The sequence below is a fragment of the Molossus molossus genome, unplaced genomic scaffold (assembly GCF_014108415.1).
Source record: "Molossus molossus isolate mMolMol1 unplaced genomic scaffold, mMolMol1.p scaffold_m16_p_24, whole genome shotgun sequence".
NCBI classification, from domain to species: domain Eukaryota; kingdom Metazoa; phylum Chordata; class Mammalia; order Chiroptera; family Molossidae; genus Molossus; species Molossus molossus.
The window spans coordinates 5,680,850-5,700,472 of NW_023425360.1; the positions used below are offsets into that span (position 1 = coordinate 5,680,850).

The window sequence follows — 19,623 nt, forward strand, 5'->3', positions numbered from 1 at the left end:
CTGGCTAAGGAAAAAACCCTGAAATTACATTGTAGATATGCATGAGAATCAAAAAGTACGTCGCAGCCGGGCCGGATGGCTCAGCTGGTTGGAGCATCGTCCTGTCCATCAAAAGCTTTTGGGTTCCCGGTCAGGGCACATGCCTAGGTTGCAGGTTTGATCCTTAACCGTGTGTGTAGGGGAGGCAAGTGATCGATGTTCCTCTCTCACATCAATGTTCCTCTTTCTCAATCTCTCTTCCCCTCTCTCTAAAAATCAATAAAAACGTTTCCTTGGGTGAAGACTAAAAAAAAGAGTATATTGCAAAAGTGGAAGACAAGGCTAGATCGTTTTTCCTCCTGAAAATTACCCGACAAAGGTGCCTACCCATCACAATTAAATCCACTTTTCTTTGTTCGGGTGATCACCAGTCTGTTCGCTCAATGAGTCCGGTCAGCTTTACTGAACTTTCCCTTGACCCATCTATAGACCCTGCAGAATGTTCAGGGGTGGCTTCTTCTCTGGGATGGGGGGAACAAATTTGGGGAGACCCAATTCATTCCCCAAAGCTAGCCATCCCCTGCTGAGTCCTCCACCTCCTCAGGCTCCACGTCCATCGTGAGGTTATGATAAGGAAGAAAAGACAGCCCTGTCTTACACGTTCATCGCCCAAGGAAACATATCTGTGAGGATCCCCGATTATTTATTTTGCAGAGGGAAGAAGAGAATAAGAGGCAAAGGCTTCTGGCCAGCATCCGGCTGGCAGAGTTATTGATCACTTTGTTCTTAGGTGGGTGCATTTACATTCACGACAGCAGGAAGCAAGCGGCGGAGGCATCTCTCAGTTGTATGTTTCCATAATGTCCCCTCATCCTTCACCCCCTTCTGTGCTTTTACCTCGGCGTTGAGAACGTCACTGAGAAATGTTAACGGTCCGGGGGAAATCCAGCAGTTGGGGGATGACGGATGGGACAGGAGCAGAGGGAGGGGTGCAGCAAGCTAATGATTTCCTACAAGTGATGATTAAACATGGTCCCTCCCCGTCTCGGCACCTCGTGTTCCCCACGGCTGATTTATGGAAGACACCCTAACGTCCAGTTCCCGCAGTTTCATTAGCCGGGAACAATTTAGCCACGAGAGTCATCTGGCCCTGCTTCTCATTTGCTTCTGGTCTAGGAACAAAGAAATGACAAAATGTGAAGAACCACCTGGGCCACGTTCTCTGTGGACGAACAAGACAAAATGGCCCAATACAAGGATCACGAAAGGGGTGGGTAATCATCGGCAGGGTGAGGCGGATGATGGCAAAGTCATTACTCCACTGAAGTCATTTTCCTGTCCCAGGCACAGGCGTGCCTGCGGTTCCTATAAATGGGGACCCGCGGCCGCTATTTTAGTCGGTCTAAAAATAGCCACACACCTCATTTCTCCAAATGCCACCGCACGGCACTAACTCCTTCAGGAAAGGTTACAAGGTCGCCCTAAGTACCCAGACACAAAGTAGGGGTGTCTGTGGTTTTAAAAAGTGGTGACAGGAGGTGTTGTCACTGTAGGCACTGGGGAACTAGCATCAGGGGAGTGGTCAGGATTTGTTCTCTCCCAAAAAGAGCCCACTGGCTTGTTTTCTGTGGAATATTGGAATGCCTTTCAAGGTTTTGTATCTGCATTTTCAACGAATGTCTATAATGTCATGTAGAACAAAGAACCTTTGGACAGTCGCCAGATGAAAGAGCGATTGAGAGGCTGGGTGAAAAAGGTGAAGGGATTAAGACATACAAATTGGTAATTACAACATCATCAAGAGGATGTCAAGGACAGCATAGGGAATGTAGTCAATAATACTGTAATATGGTTCAATAATATTGCAATATGGTCAATAATATTGTCATATGGTCAATAATGTTGTAATAACCATGGGTGGTGTCAGATGGGTGCTATATTTATTGGGGTGATAGCTTGGTAAGTTATATGTCTAATCACTATGCAGTACACCTGACACTTGTATAACATTGTGCATCAATGGTAATTGAAAACATAAAAAACATATTAAAGAAAAAATAAATGTCATCTGGAATCACGACTTTGTAGTAGGGTTGTTGCTAAAGGAGACCGGGTCTGTGATTTTCAGAGGAATGACTGAGCAAGTCAATTAATATTTATTGCCTCCTTAATAATTCAATGATACATATTAACCCTTTAATTATGTAAGAGCTTACATTTATTGGACACTTACTCGATGCCCAAGTGCTAGGCTGTGCCCTCCGCAAAGATTTTATTGTTTTAGCCTCATCACGCCGACGTGGAAGCTGCTATTATTATTTCTGTTTTACAAGTGAGGGTACAAACGGAGAGGGAACGTAAATAATTCACACAAGGTCACATTCCGCTAGGCAGCGTGTGATCTCCAAGTCTGACGCTGGAAACTGGGCCCTCAGCCATGACAGCTCACCAGTTCCTTCCAAACTTTCCCTTTGGCATTTCCCTTCCGCGGGCCAACCAACTCCAGTGAGCACCAGCCACCGCTACAGTGGTTAGGAGTTCAGGACCAACACGACTTCTGTAACCTTCTGGAGGAAGTTCTGAACTGATGTGGACATGAGTGCAGTTCCACACCCAAAACTCCTTTAGCCCGGCCGGTGTGGCTCAGTGGCTGAGCGTCGACCCTGCACCAAGAGGTCGCCGGTTCGATTTCTGGTCAGGGCACATGCCCAGGTTGTGGGCCCGATCCCCAGTGAGGGGCATGCAGGAGATGGGCAATTGATGTTCTCTCTCATCGATGTTTCTATCTCTCTCCCTCTCCCTTTCTCTCTCTCTGAAATCAATAAAGAAAAAAAATTAATAAAAGAAAAAGAAAACTAAAACAAACAAAAAAGAAACAGAGGCACAGAGAAGTTGTCATGCACACACATGTAAGATAAAGAGGCAAGTAAGTATGGAGGCGTCCAGAGAAAAGGGCAGGCAATCCGGGAAGACTCCCTGGAAGAAGAGGATTTTGAGGTCGATCAAAAACAAAGGGTTTGAAATTTTTATTGAGCATTTCTTCATATGTCCAATAAAATTTCCAAACCCTTTGTTTTAGATCGACCTCAAAATCCTCAACATCACTAATCATCAGATAGATGCAAATTAAAACAACAATGAGGTATCACCTCACACCTGTCAGAATGGCCGCCATCAACAAATCATCAAACAATAAGTGCTGGCGAGGGTGTGGAGAAAAGGGGACTCTAGTGCACTGCTGGTGGGAATGCAGACTGGTGCAGCCACTATGGAAAACAATATGGTGTTACCTCAAAAAATTAAAAATTGAACTTCCATTTGACCCAGTGATCCCACTTCTAAGAATATACCCTAAGAAGCCTGAAACACCCATCAGAAAGAATATATGTACCCCCATGTTTGTAGCAGCACTATTTACAATAGCTAAGATCTGGAAACAGCCCAAGTGTCCATCAGTAGACGAATGGATAAAAAAGCAGTGGTATATATACACAACGGAGTACTATGCAGCTGTAAGAAAGAAAGACCTCTTATCCTTTGAGACTACATGGAGGGACCTGGAAAGTATCATCCTAAGTGAAACAAGCCAAACAGAGAAAGACAAGCATCATATGATCTCACTTATTTGTGGAATATAATGAACATAACGGTCTGAGGAATGGGGTAGTCCCAGAGACGTGGAAGTGGGGTACAGACTGACAATCCCCAGGAGAGGGCGTGGTGGGGGAGAGATAAACCACAGAACTTATATGCATGTGTGCATGAACAGTGGACATGGACAACAAAGCTGGGGACAGGGCAGGGAGGGAGGGGGAGGGGGGAATCAGTGGGGGAAAAAGGAGAAACATCTGTAACAAAAATTAATAAAAAAAAAAATAAATATAGTGAATGGAAAAAAAAAAATAAAACAAAGGGTTTGAGCTCTGAAAACCATAGACGGTCTTTAAGAAATGGTACTGGTGCCCATTGCTCCTTGGAGAAGACAGGCCACAAGATTTGTTCTGGGACTATGACCTTTTCTGTGCCATGTTGGTGTATTTCTGCTCACTTGACACCCCAAAAGAAGAGGCTCGCTCTCTCGTGGCCTTTCAGTGCTACTAGTTTCTCTGCTCCTCAGTTTTCATGATAATCCAGGCTTGGAATGAAACACAGGATCGAATTTTCTGCACGTTCCTTCGCCAGTGCACGGAGTGTTTTATCGTAATTCTGAGCGGGGACAGGATGGACGGGCCTCTTCTCTCTTTCCTAGCGAGGTGGCCAGAAGCCTTCAGTCATCCATCTCCACTTGTATTTACCTCCTTTGATCTTCCTCCCGCCCTTCCTTTTCCACTTCTGTCTGCTCCACAGAGCAGACGCCGGCATACAAGTCCAATACATCATGTTTCCTGCGTCTGACCAATACACGGATGATGTCATTTCCCATGTCGCCGTCGTCCAAGGAGAGGTTTCTGATCGGTCTCAGACGTCGTGTCTCACCATCCCTGGTTCTCTTTGGCTCGCGAGGCTCCCAATGTGCTACGGGGAAAAGTCTGGAAGAGGAGCAGAGAGCAATGGGCCCAGCCGCAGCCACAGGTACGGGGGAGGACAGCTGTCTTCTCTCCAGCGTGGCAAGACATGGGAGCTAAAAGGTCAGCACCGCTGGACGGGGACCAGAAAGGGACAGGAGGACGGGGGCAAAGAAAGCGCTTTCCGCAGAGGTATTGGTGCTCCCAGCAGCTAGAAAATGACAGTCGCAATGGAACACCAGAGTGGAGGGGCCTGGGTGCTGCCTCTGTGATCCAGAACCCTGGCCTGTCCCGTTGGGAGGGGGTCACGTCCCAGCCCTGCAGGAAAGCCAGCCAAGGGCCCATGCGGTCAGGAGTCCTTTGGACCCGAGAGGACGCACAGGAGAGTCCAAATGTGTGCCCTCTTCCTGCCAACAACCCCCTGCAAGGGCACACTACCTCACCCCTGGACTCAGCACACCCCGGACCCAGCAGCGTTAGCCAGTCAGCAGCAGGGAGCAGCCCTCAGTACCTCTGTGCACTGGACGCCAAAGCCACAGGAGGCTGGGATCTGCCTCCAAGGACCGCGTAGTCTAGTTGGGCGAGCAAGACACCACGGGTGACAAAACGGATGTCAACGCGAATTCAGGCCGTGCTTCTCAGACTCGGAGTGAGCACAATCCCTTGTATGTATTTATTTATTTTTATTGATTGGTGTTTAGAGAGAGAGGTAGGGAGAGGGAAAGAGAGAGAGAGAGAAACATCGATGAGAGAGAACATCGATTGGCTGCCTCCTGCATGCCTCCCACTGGGGATCGGGCCCACAACCTGGGCATGTGCCCTGAGCGGGAATCGAACCGGCGGCCCTTTGGTGCGTGGCCACTGAGCCACACCAGCCGGGCGGCACAAATCCCTCTTAAAGATCAATCTTTCCTTCAAGCTGAGGGTTTCATTTCTAAAATAACAATGTTTCCGTCTGTGCAAATATGAAGGCTGACATTTAGAGCTCACCCACGACGAAGCTAACAGCATCGGAGCACATCACTGTCATTCAGCGTGATGGACGGGGCCACATCGCTGACACTAAGCCGGGAATGTCGTTTGCCCGAGTTAGGGTTCCCTGGTGGAGGTGAGCGGCCGTTGCATAGCATGTGTGATGAGCGAGATTCTCAACCAGACTTGACTACGAGCCTGATGCTTAGCAAGCCTGGAGGGAGAGCAGGCGCATCCCCTGGTCAGACACCAGAATATAGGGTCTGCCTGTGCTGGACACTCAGCATCCTGGACACTCAGTGTAACAGGAACAAGTGTTCTTGGAGGAACAGAGCGGTGCCTCCCCCTCTGTTTAGCACAGGCTCACTGGACAGAATCTACAAGGAGACAGACAGCCTGGCTGTCTGCATCCGATTCCTCTTCTGTGTCCCTAGCAAGTTAGTGGCCAATGCAACTCCTTGGAGGTGACCTAGACATTTATCTGGTGCCTCATCATTGCCAGAGTCCTTGGCAAGCATAGCTAGGAGGGAGATGGAGTAGGAAGATTCCTGTTCTGGGGCTACCGAGGGCCACGCCGCGGCCATATGATACAATAATATATTGTCTATATAACATAGAGACACATTCTCTAAATGCATTTAGTCTCTGCTCTTAACAGATTCCTGTAAAAGGGCAAAGAAGCTCATGAGCGATGTGTTAATCTGAAGGACCTGCTGGGGGTGGGGGTGGCAGATATAATAGTCTCTCATACACAGCGGTTTGGTTTTGGAAAGATCACAGGAAAGGGGGAGGGGAAAGGAGGGAGAAAAAATGTTACATAGTTATCCTGTGCTTAGGGGATTTTACAGAGTATTACAAAGTTTTGTATATCAATGTTGCAATATTCCGGTCCATTAACTTTGCCAATTTGCTGGCCCTTATCTAATCATATGTTGGGTCCAGAAAACGCGCTCGCTGAAAACAGAAGCAAAATATCACCACTCCTCACAAGACACAAAAAAAGTCGGGCCACAGACGTGGTGGTTTAATCTGTTTCCTTTCTCCCCAAATGCAGTTGCCAGTATATCTGTTCCTTGGAAGGTGGGGTAAAGATGTCCCCCTTCATGTCAGTCTTGAAAAATATACATAACAGTAAAGGGGGCATTTGAGCCTGTCGGCCTGGTCTCTGCTCCCTGGGAGGAGGCCTGGGCGGGTTCCGAGAGCGTGGGACACTGCAAAGTGGTGACAAGGAAATGAATGACCCCCTCCCTCCCCTGTCACCACATCATTTGAATCAAACTCATTACCTGGGGAGGTGCTGGGAAATCCCTCTCACACCACATAAAAGATGAACGGCCGTGCTCTAAGCACCTGGATGGACGAAGACAGATTTCAGAAACAGATCTGTTTTGTATCAGCACCCAGCACACCACAAACCCACAGGCTACAAACATCAGTTCCAAGGAGACGGAGAAGACGGAGAGGCAGGAAAACTGGAACAGATAAGGTAGTGGGGGCAGAGTTCCGAGCTCAGGGAGCAACCGCTATGCAGTCTGAAGGCTCCGTTTCGCCTTGTGCCCCTCATCCCGGCCACACTGTGCACGCAGATCACCAGAGCTCCCAGAACGTCTGCCTAGGGTACATTAACTCCTCACCGAGGGGGGCTACTGGGACACGACTGGGATACACAGGACAGCGTAAGGTGAAAGTTAATTTATTCCATACATACCCCAAATTGAACCGGAGTAATAAAGTGCTGCCTACAAAGGATCATTACAGAACAACTTAGATAAATACGTGAGGGTGTTTTGTAAATAGGGTATCCGTCTTTTAATGTCGAACGAATGATTCTAAACTTCCAGGACTTATGATTTGAAAAGGTGTTTTCATTGACAGTGCAATCCGGTCTGTATTATGATTTGCTTAAAAAAGCTATTGTGCCCAGCTGATTCTAAGGCAGCATCCCCAAATATATGCATACCAATAAACAAAACAGGATGGGCAACAATAGAATGATATTTAAATAAAACATGAGATACAATGTTTCACCCATCAGATTAACAAATATTCAACCTTGCTGGGGTGGCTGCCGGGAATGGATATACTCCTCCACAGATCAGTGTGACGTGGGAGATAATTTAACAAAGTCTTACAAAATATAAAATTCTCATAAGCCTTCACTCAAATCCCACCGCATCATATTTATTTTGGAGTTCCACTAGAAGAATATATTTTAAACATTTTTTTTTTTTCAATTTACTGACTTAAGGAAAGGAAAGAGAGAGAGAGAAACGTGGATTTGTTATTCCACTTATTTATGCATTCATTGGTTGATTCCTGTATGTGCCCTGACCAGGGATCAAACCTTCAACCTTGGCATATCGGGATAATGCTCAGCCAACTGAACTACCTGGCCAGGGCTTCCATTAGAAAAATGTTAATGAATATTCCTGCCACCATTGTTTTAAAAAGAGAAAACAACAAACACAACTGCCAAATAATCCAAAGGTGAATAGGTGAGGGGAGAAAGGGGAGGCTAAAAGAATGATGTTTTAGCCACAGAATGGAATATTACGCAGCTGATAAAAAGAACAAGGTTGGTCTGTGTGTGCCGACATAGAGAAATGACGACCGTGTTAAATTGTTCAATAACAACATCCATACAAAATAATGTGTATGGTATGATTTTTTGTTGTATGAATTATAATTACACACAGTGGACTAGAAAAATTTTCTGCAAGGAATATTATTACTTTCAGCCAGAAGTACGATGTTCCTCCTTTTATACCATCCACGCATTTTGTAATTTTTATACATTTTATAATTGTATCTACTTCTTTTCTTATCTGCCATTTCCATTTGCTAACTGTGAGCATGTAATACTTTAATCTATCAGATGCTGTCAGCAGCTCTCCAGAAAATGGGGCCATGGCATTACTGTTTTCTTTAAAATACTTTTTAGAAAGTATGGAATAAACACTGTTTTAAGTAGGAAAATGCTTCCGCATTCCTCTGGCGTGGCTGTGGGTCCCAAAGTGAAAGCAAGATATTGCAGCCCCAGGAGAGCCTCTCCCCGTGGAAGAGGAAGGAGAAAGTGCGCCCCCTAGCTGAGGCACTGGGCGGTGCTACATCTATCCGTGTCCAAGGTCCAATGGGCTTGTGAACATGCCACTTAATTGTTGAGACACTGACTATTGAATTTTCATGTGACCTCATCTACTTCAAGATAGCCAAACAAGCCCGGCCGGTGTGGCTCAGTGGTTGAGCATCAACCCCTGCACCAAGAGGTCACCGGTTCAATTCCCAGTCAGGGCACATGCCCAGGTTGTGGGCCCGATCCCCAGTGGGGGGCATGCAGGAGGCGGCCGATCAATATTCTCTCTCATCGATGTTTCTATCTCCCTCTCCCTTCCCCCTCTCTAAAATTCAATAAGGAAAAAATATTATTTTAAAAAGACAGCCAAACCATGTCCATCTGTGATTGAAAAGGTTCAGGTCCTCAGGACACAGGTCTCTTGGAAAGTTTTCATGCAGAACGTATCAGCACGTATGATTCTACGGGGTGTGTGTACGTGGTGGTGCAGTGATGTTTCTGCCAGCAGACCAAGGCTCCATGAGGACAGCCTCCTGGGAGTTTCCCTGTTTGTCTCCAGCCCTAGGCACCGTGGCTGGTCTACAGAGCCCTGAAGAAACGGGAAGGTGTGTTCACAAAACACTGACCAAGAACTCCCTCCTTTTACAAGTATTTCTTTGGTACTTGCTTCCTGTTGGGGCTGGTGCAAAGCAGCGAGGTCATCATGGAGAATCGGAGAGCATGGTCCCACCTCACGGGGCTCATGGTGCACAGGTGGAGACTGTTGTGCACACTCAGGGATTTACAGCGCAGGTGATACGTGCCAGGACAGGGGTGAGCAAGGTATGTTCTGAGCACACAGTGAGGGACCGAGGGTGAGATCCCTGAGATCCAAGAGCGAGTAGGGCTTAGCCAGACTTACAAAGAAGGCGTAGGGAGCGGCCGCTGCACGCTCAGAGGCTCAGAGACCAGAGAAGTGATGGCCTGTCCGGGAAAATAAAACCATTTCCATACACGCGAGGTTACAGAAGAGGGGAGGACCGTATCCCCAGGGTCCTGCGTGAGGTGGTTCGGAAGGGCAAGGATCGAACTTCATCTTTTGAGTGGGGGCGGATGCAGAGGCGTGTTAGAAAACTCTCTGTCCAGAGCATAGCGATAAAACGTTAGGGAAGAGAGAGAAGAGGCAGAGGGGAGGCCTTCCCTGGGATGAAGAACTGAGGAGAGGAGGAACCATATTCCTCCCTGGCAGGGACATTGGTCACGGTGCTACCCTCATGCTGGCACAGCATCGAAGAACCGCAGCCCCTCCCTCGAGAAGCACCAGAGCCTCGGGAGGAAGCAGCGAGGTGCGCTCCGGTGCCGAGCATGGACCCTGGGCTCCGGTCCCAAATCTACCGCTGACTCCTGGCAAGGTGACACCAGGAGCCTGGGCTTCTCCAGGTCTTACGCGACGACTTAACTGCCTCGTGTGAATGATGAGTAGCTACCGATTCAAGGAGCAGGCTTAGCAAGACGACAGACCCGAGTGACGGCGCTGGTCATCTCTATGGCTCAGGTTACCCGCAGGTTAAGTGGGGAGGGTGGGGGATTCCAGCGTGATTTCTAAAATCTAACAGGCGTGAGTTAGGATTTTAAAATACTAAGCTCTCTGGGCCATCTCACCTGGACTAAGGCTTTAGTCCCGATGACTGGTTCCCACGCAGGGTCAGGAAAACACTGAGCTTCCTATAAGGGTAGGTTCCAATTGTCCACAGCCCCTCTGCAGACCAGGGCACAGATGTATGGTTAAAAGAAAGAACTATGGCCCTGGCTGGTTTTGCTCAGTGGTTAGAGCGTTGGCCCAAGGACCAAAGAGTCATGGGTTCGATTCCAGTCAGGGGCATGTACCTCGGTTGCGGTTCGTCCCTGGCCCCAGTTAGAGTCATGCGGGAGGCAACCAATGGATGTGTCTCTCTCACATCAATGTTGCTCTCTCTCTCTTCCTCCCTCTCTCCCTCTTGCTCTATCTGAAGATAAATGTAAAAATATCCTCGGGTGAGCATACAAAAAAGAAAAAAATAAGAATAAACTATGGGTCAGAGAGCCCTAAGTAAAATAAGCCTCACTTAATAGTTTCCACACATGGGGCCCAGAGCAGGTCACTGACTGACACTTAGAGACTCTACACCCCCATCAGTAAAGGAGGTCTAATAACACGCTTCTTCAAGGCCTGGGATATTTAGAAAGATAGGGTACAATGCCTGACACACAGATCTCAGTAAACAGCACTTATCAAAATTCTATGATTATTTGTAAGAGACCCGGACACCATTTCCTGAGTTAATCATAGTTCCCATCGTGGTTCTCCTCAGTAGAGTATGATGCCACGTAACTGACAAATGGATCAAGTGGGCCGCGACAGGTGTGGCGCTGAGGTGCCCCAGGAACATGTCTGCAGCCATAGTGTTCCTGGCCTTCGACACCAGGCGGCCCCAGGTGTAGCCTGTTCCCAGCACCACCGGCCACTGTGGAGCGACGTCTGCAGACACCGATGGGGACAGAACAGAGGTGCTCTGCAGGCCAGCGGGGACTCTGAAATGACACCGAGGACCCGAGTCCAGTGATGACTCACAGCGTCACAGTGATCTGAAGACAACCCACAGTCCATCTCTCAAAACCACGTCTTCGCTCCATCATCAGAAAATCACAGCTGGTGGAACATCCCGGGAAGGCGTGACTTCATCCCAGATAAGTTCTGGACTCAGGGAAAGGTGGAAGGGGGGGGGGTCTATTTAACCCCACCCCCTTGGGGGGCGAATGTCTCCCATCTTGACTTCGTCTCATAGAGAAGGGTCCTCTGCCCTTTGCTTTCGGAATTGATGGTCTTGGACTCCAGTGTTATTGCCCCGGCTCCCTGAAAGGTCCTTTGATTGATCCCCTTTATATTAGAAAATCCTATCTGCTCATTATCTAGGAAGGTCACTGGAAGCGAGATATTTCTTCCGGCTTCAGTAACAGATCCGCTGGTTTTTTCTCATATCTTCATGGGCAGGAGCCGTGTGAGTTTGGGGGAGGCCAGGGAAACAATAAAGGCAAATTTATTCCTGAGCAGAAATCGTAATGCAAGGACCTGGCAGAATGTATAAATATGCAAAGCAGGCTCATCGGCTAGTGTCCTCGGTTTCTGTTTCAACTTTTATTTCCAAAGCTAATTATTCCCGTCAACAGGAAGTCCCGCCTCAACTAAGGTGGCCAGAGGCCATTAGTCATCGGGAATGTTTCTGGGTTTTAGCCGGGGCTTCAGTTCCCCAGTCTGTTCATTTCCCACCAGGGACCTAGAATCAGCTCACATTTTCAAGAGTGGAGATAGATATCTATCCATATCTTATTTAAATATATCTATTTAAACAAGATACGGCATTGTAGTAAAAATTTATTTTTTCAAGAAAGTTCTATGTATTTAACTTCTAAATCACTTTTCCTTACTTCTTTATATTAGCTTGCCTTTTCTTTTGGTCAAAAATAAAGAGTGTGTGTGTGTATATCTCTGTGTGTGTGTGTGTGTGCCTGTGTATCTGTGTGTGCGCCTGTGTATCTGTGTGTATGTGTGTGTGTGTGTGCACGCCTTCCAATGGATGCATAGACGGGCCATGTTACACAAATACAACTAGAACTGCTTAGACCGATGAAGCCAACATTTCCAACCCAGAAACGTTCTGATGTTGCTGTAAGTTCATCCAGAATCTCTCAGGACAGTCTCTGGGATTGTCTACATCCGGGTCGTCTGTGGGCCCTTCTTTACAATGCAGTTTCTCGGGCCCACTCGAGTCCTCCCGACCTGGGCATTGTGGAGGTGGACCCCAGGAGTCTGCACCGTAAACACACTCATGATCAAGATCCACGGGGCTGTTCAAATAAAAATTCTCCAGTGTATGTGTAGGTGCAGGGCCATTCCTTCATCCCACAACCTGACAGTAGGGGGAGCTCTCCTGCCAGCAGCCCAGCCTTCCAAGAGGAAAAAATAATAGCCCAGGGGATTCAGAGACCAAGTGAATTTGCAAAAAGTACTGGTCTCTGGGACCCCAGGGGAGGTAAAGTTTTGATGATAACCTTTAACCTCCTTGGGTTCTCCTACAGATTCCATCATAGAAGCACTCTTCCTTTCATTATAACAAAAGTTGGGTCAAGAATAAATGCAGCCCGGCTGGTGTGGCTCAGTGGCTGAGCGTCGACCCAGGCACCAAAAGGTCGCTGGTTCGATTCCTGGTCAGGGCATATGCCCAGGTTGTGGGCCCGATCCCCAGTAGGGAGCATGCAGGAGGCAGCCAATCAATGTTCTCTCTCATCGATGTTTTTTTCTCTCTCTCTCCCTCTCCCTTCTTCTCTCTCTAAAATCAATAAAGAAAAAAAAACTTTTTTAAAGAATAAATGCAACGTCAATGATAGAGCACTTAAATGTGTAAATGTCATGATAGGTAAATTATACCTCCATAAATCTGCTAAAATAAATAAAAATTTTAAAAAGAATTAAAGAATTGAATGTAACTTGAGTGTGAATGTCTTCGGGAGCTAATGGGTTCAAGTCTAATATCTCCATACCACAATTCTTTGGGGCTCTTCAAAACGCATCCGTCCATCCAATTAATAATGACCAAGTCCTTCTCTAGGCACAATTTGGGACTAGGTGATACAAAATAAAATTTAAAAATCTTTGAGTAGCCCGGCCGGTGTAGCTCAGAGGTTGAGCATCGGCCCATGCACTGAGCGGTCGCTGGTTCAATTCCCAGTCAGGGCACGTGCCCAGGTTGTGGGCCCGATCCCCAGTGGGGGGCATGCAGGAGGCAGCCAGTCGATGTTCTCTCTCATCAGTGTTTCTATCTCTCTCTCCTCTCTCTAAAATCAATAAAGACAAAAAATTATAATAAAAATCTTTGAGTACATTGTATATGTTATCACCCCACAGAGTCCATGGAGTATGTCTATATACCAAGCATCAAAGTACGTTGATTTTTACTTTGGTTTCCTCATTACTTGCTGAACAAAGCAACCTCTAGGCCTCTGGCTCTCTCCAAGGCAGAACTGAAGTTGGGAACTAACAGACCAAAGCAGCAAGAACCGCGGGGACCGTTTAATCTGCATACGGATCCTGGTATCCGCCGCGATCCTATCAATCCGGGGCACCGAGGGGGCTGCCGAGGAGGCCTTCTCTACGACATGCATTGCCCAGAGCAGCAGAGCCGAGGTCCAGCTCCCTTTCTGTGGCAACCTGGGCAAATCCCTAGGAAAGCCACAACAGAAAGAGTGGCCTGCAGGGACAGGACTGGACAGGCAGGGCCATCGGCAGGACAAGCAGAACAGAAGGGGCAGGAGCTTCCTCTCTCTTCCCCGAATCCCATTACTGGTTCTCCTGATACCCCAAGCCCACGGAAACTGCCACCTAAGAAAACATCACTGGCCGATAACTACAAGGTCAGAGGACCCAAGTAATCACCTTTGGCTTTTTTGCACGAGTGAGAAGGGAGGGTGGTCTGGAGAAGCTGTGCACTCTGAGTCTAGCAGTCACAGAGGCTCACCGAGGTGCAAAATGGAAATTCTCAAGGACAGGAGCTGACACCGTCCCTGCCCTCCGGGCTGAGTCACTTCTATTGCCACCCGGTCAAAAGCACGTCCTTGTCACCCTGAGCACAGACTGTTCCGCGCCTCGTGGCTGGTCTGCCTACCAGCTTCCCAGCCCCTGCCCATTCATAGCCTTAGCCCTTGTGTTCAGCCTGACATGACTCTTAAAGTCCCCACAGTTTTATTATTTTTTAATTCCAGAAGATCTAAAGGAGATGAAGGGGGACATTAACATTTATGAAACATGGACCATATGCAGACCATTACTCTAGGCACATTGCACGAGCCGTCCCAATAACTCTTAGACGTCAGCATTGCCCCTCTTCTTCATAGATTCAATAACTAAAGCCCGGAGCAGCTCAGCAAAACGCCTTCTAGCCAACACGAAAGCCAGACTCGAAACTTGAACCCGACCCCTTTGCCATCAAGCTGTGGTGTTTCAACATTTAGTAAGAAACCAAGTTCTTTTCTTGAAGGTCAGTTAGCACAGGGCATGAAGTTTCTTTACATTTCTACGCTGAGGCTGGAAGATCTAAAACTCACAGGGCTCCGTGAGCAAGCAGAGTGGAGAGGTCTTACTGCACTTGAAGAATTAAACACCATCCCCATCGCTATGGTTAACAATTCATTATCCCATGTTTTTTGTTTTTTTTTTTTATCCTCACCCGAGGATATTTTTCCATTTTTTGTACAGATAGAGTGGGAGGGAGAGAGAGGAAGGGAGAGAGAGAGAGAAACATCGACGTGAAGGGACACATCAAGTGGCTGCCACCCGCACGACCTACCAGGGCCGGGGACAAACTGCAACCGAAGTACGTGCCCTTAGTGGGAACCGAACCCGGGTCTCTCCGGACCGCAGGCCGACGCTCTAACCGCTGAGCCAAACCGGCCAGGGCCATTATCCCATGTTTTGTTTTAATTTTTTTTAATCCTCACCTGAGGATGTTTTTCCATTTACCTTATGGTGGATTAAGACAGAGGGAGAGGAGGAAGAGGAGGAGGAGGAGAGAGAAAGAGAGAGAGAAACATCGATGTGAGAGAGACGCATCAACTGGTTGCCTCTTGCATGACCCCAACCAGGGCAGGGGACACGCTGCAACCAAGGTACATGCCCTTGGCTGTAATCAAACCCGGGACTCATTGGTCTACAGGCCGATGCTCTAACTACTGATCCAAACCGGCCAGGGCTCATTATTTCATGTTTTGGGGGGGTTGTTTTGTTTTTTACATTTACAGTGCTGTTCTATTTCTAATCATTCATCATTTCCTTGGCTTTCAAAGTCATACCTCAAGTGGCCAAATTCTTTCTTTTCCGCTATGCCCTAGACCACTGCCCACCACAGGAAGGGTCTCTATTCAAAGTCTCCCTGTTTCGGCCTCTCACTGTCCCTAACCTGGCATGACAGGTGTCCCTCATCTTCCTTGTTAGGGAACCTTCTCCTGCTCATATAAATAGCCTGCCTCCAGTCCCTGGAATAAAACGTTCTCTGGACTCTCCTCACCTGGGCACAGCTGAGGAGACCACCACGGGCCCCTGACTCGCGAAGAAACGATCGGTAGGCAGGTTAGAAACAACTGAGGTAGAGGGTTCTGCCCACACAGACAGGAGCTTTGTCAAAGGAAGTCTCAGCCTCCCTCTGGGTGGGGTCCCGGGCAATATCAAGAATTAGCAGCATGTTCCCTCAAGGGAAAAAAGAAAGGGCAGGGATGCGTCAGGATATAAATGGGGCTCTGAGGGGCGTCTGAGCACTGTAGTGAGAGTTACCTCTGGACGCTAAAAGATTTCATTGATCAATCTCTATCCACGTAAAATTTGGCAGAATTTCCTTTCCTATCTAACATTTGCAAAATTACCTTACCCTTACAACAAAACTTTATTTTTACTTGGGATACCTGAAGTCAATTCTTTTTTCATACCAGGAACCTGATAAAAATACTGTTTTCTTGACCCATCCAACCCTCATCCAAACGTCTACCCATCTCCCCAAGGAGTCACTTCGGACCTAATGTGATCTCTCTGTGTACTAATTTCCTATAAGCACGTGTACACCGGGCCATTAACTACCATTCAGCTGCACACTACTTTCTAGTTCAGTCTTATGCTCCCAGTTAGAGAGAAGTCTCCTGAAAATCTGAGACAATTTTGGATCAATTTGAATCTACTTGAATGGTAGCAGAATCCCCAGTCCTATTTGCACCATCGGATCCTCAAAATAAAACAAACATAATAGTGTGAATTACACCCCCGCGCACTTTCACACAGAATTACAGAACTTGCTCGGTAGGGAGGCTGTGCTAATGAACATATTAACTGGTGCAATCTACATTACGGAAGCTCAGAGTAGTCAATGGTTACTCAGCTAATAAGATTAGTTCTGGGCTCTCACACGCAGAAGGTCTGGGGTAATCCAAGTATGGAAAATTCAGACAGTTTTATTGTTTATATTGATTTGCAAATATTAGACCAGCCTTGCGTCCCTGGGATACGTCCCTCTTGGTCATAGTGAATAATTTTTTAATATGTTGGTGGATCTGATTTGCTAATACTTTGTTGAGAATTTTGGCATCTATGTTCATCAAGGATATTGACCTATAGTGGTTTTTGTTTTTGTTTTCTTTGTAGTGTCTTTATCTGGTTTGGGAATTAGAATTATGCTGGCCTCATAAAAAGAGCTTGGGTGTCTTACTTCCTCTTAAATTTTTTGAAATAGTTTCAGGAGAACAGGTGTTAGTTCTTCTTTGAATGTTTAGTAAAACTCCCTGTGAAGCTGTCTGAACCAGGGCTTTTGTTTGCTGGGAGTTTATTGATCACTGCTTCAATTTCCTTAGTTGTTTTTGGACTGTTCAGGTTTTCTGATTCTTCCCTGTTGAGATTTGGAAGCTTGCATAATTCTAGGAATTGGTCCATTTCACCTAGGTTCTTTGTCTTTATTGTTTGCCATTTTAATTATGATGTGTCTAGCTGTCAGTCTTTTCGGGTTCATCTTGAGTGGGGCTCTCTGTGTTTCCTGTACTTGCATGACTTTTTTCCTTCACCAGGTTAGAGAAGTTTTCTGTCATTGTTTCCTCAAATAGATTCTCTCTATCTTTCTCTGATTCTTTTCCTTCTGGTAACCTTATGGTGTGAATGTTGTTACGTTGCATATTGTCCCAAAGATCCCTTAAACTTTCCTCCTGCTTTTAAACTTTTTTTCCATTTGCTGCTCTAATTGGGAGTTTTTTTCTATCTTCTCTTCCATCTCAATGATTCAATCCTCAGCTTCTTCTAATCTACTATTGAATCTTTCCAAAGTGTTCTTTATTTCAGCTATGTCATTCTTCATTTCCTCTTGATTCTTATTAATAGCTTCTACCTCTTTTTTCAAGCTCCCGCTGAGTTCTTTATTGTTGTCATTAAGTTGCTTGTAATTCTCATTAAGTGTTTGAGCACCCTTATTACCATTACTCTGCATTCTTCATCTGACAAACTGTTTGCCTCCATTTAGTTCCTATTTTGGTAATGTCTCCTTTGCTTTCATTTAGGGGTTGTTTCTTTGTCTCACCATTTTCACAGTCTGGTAGTTTGGGACGCCCTGGGTTGTGCTGGCCAGTTGGTGCATCCAGGGCATCTGGTCATGCTGGGGCCAGATCTCAGATCCAGTTTGGTCATCTGGGGGTGCTGGCAGCTCTTGGTGGCAGCTGCAGTCATGGGGCAGGAGGCTTTTGGCTGGGGTGGGTTCTATGGTGTCAGCAGCTCTGGGCTGGTGTGTGGCCATTGGGGCCAGTGCCTCTCTTCTGCTGTGGGTCCGGGACAATTAAAGGCAGGTGTCTCGTGTTAGTATGTCATCGTAGGCACTGCTGGGCTGCGTGGTTCCCAAAGTGCCACTACAGCCACGTGTGGCTTGGCTCCCAGCTCCCCAGACACTGCTGCTACTGCTGGGGGCGGGGCTTGGCTCCCTGAGTGGCTGCTGCTACTGCTGGGGGCGGGGCTCAGCTCCCTGAGTGGCTGCTGCTACTACTGGGGGCGGGGCTTGGCTCCCTGAGTGGCTGCTGCTACTGCTAGGGGCGGGGCTCAGCTCCCTGAGTGGCTGCTGCTACTGCTGGGGGCGGGGCTTGGCCCCCTGAGTGGCTGCTGCTACTACTGGGGGTATGGCTCGGCTCCCTGAGCTGCTGCTGGGGGCGGGGCTTGGCTCCTTGAGTGGCTGCTGCTACTGCTGGGGGCGGGGCTCAGCTCCCTGAGTGGCTGCTGCTACTTCTGGGGGCGGGGTTCAGCTCCCTGAGTGGCTGCTGCTGCTGTCAGAGGGCATACTTTAATATTCTTTTAATATATTCTTATGTTGAGAGCTACTGATGACTGATTAGGGGGAGGAGGGAGGGAGAGATGCTATTGTTTGGAAGGGGAGTCCCTTTCCATAAAAACATCAGGGAGCTGTTCTGGGGTTCTTCCCTTTGTCTCCTTGCTCCACTAGAACCCCACAGTAATGCCTTTTGAAAGCCAGGTTATTTTTACAGCTATAAAACTCCTGGACCAGTAGACAGGAGGTGAATGTGCAAGGCTTAAAGGTGACAGGGGTTATTTAAGAGTGTTACCAGACGTAGGCTGCTGCAAACAGGTGGTATCAGAAAACCATAAACCTCTCCCTTCACAGGAGAGGCGGGCTCATCTATTCAACAGGCCACCTGCTGCGGGGGGCGGGGAGGCCTTCAGGAACTTCATGTCACACAGCCTTGGAAATGCCCAGCCCTCTCTGCCATCCTGCCGTATAGATGAACAGTTTAAGGAGTAAAACTATTCCTGCCGCTGGCTGAGGGCAAGGGCGAGCCCGTTTGCCTGAAGAGTGGACACGTCCCTTGTGGGAAGTGGCAGAGCAGGTTGGTGACAGAGCTGGGGAGTGAGCCCGGCTGTTTTGGAAACTGCGAACCATGATTTTAAGATGATTCCCTGATACTTCTCATCTCTCCTGCCCAAGTTACACTGCTCTCAATTGGTCTTGTGGGAAAATGTTTGTAAAACAAAATAAGGGAGAGGTATAAATCAATATCACCCCAATAAATTTCATTTTAGAAAAGAAAAGAGTCCTGGCTGGTTTGGCTCAGCGGTTGGAGCGTCGGCCTGCAGACCAGAGAGACCCGGGTTCAGTTCCCGCTAGGGGTATGTACCATAAAAAAAGAAAAAAGAGGGATTTCATGGTCAGATTATCTGCCCATCACTTCTACCTTTTGGAGCTTTACAATGAACTCTAGAATATCTAAGGTACTGAGAAAGTCTATAATAGAAATGTTTGCTTTTCTTCTCCTAATTTTTTTTCTTTATTGATTTGAGAGAGAGAGGAAGGGAGAGGGGGAGAGAGATAGAAACATGGATGAGAGAGAACATCGACTGGCCGCCTCCTGCATGCCCCCCACTGGGGATCAGGCCCACAACCTGGGCATGTGCCCTGACCGGGAATTGAACCTGCGACCTCTTGGTTCCTGGGTCGATGTTCAACCACTGAGCCACACTGGCGGGGGGAAATGTTTGCTTTTCATACGTAATGCAAG

The 19,623-nt window shown here is 47.5% G+C and overlaps 1 protein-coding gene across 1 annotated transcript in view; it reads right to left on the bottom strand.

Moving 5' to 3' along the window:
* Window positions 1–19,623, bottom strand: part of AGBL1 (ATP/GTP binding protein like 1) — a 474,694-nt gene that overhangs the window by 89,752 nt on the left and 365,319 nt on the right. The window contains exon 22 of the mRNA XM_036278149.1: window positions 8,552–8,566. Within this exon, the coding sequence (XP_036134042.1) occupies window positions 8,552–8,566 (15 nt within the window). The remainder of the gene's footprint in view (window positions 1–8,551; window positions 8,567–19,623) is intronic.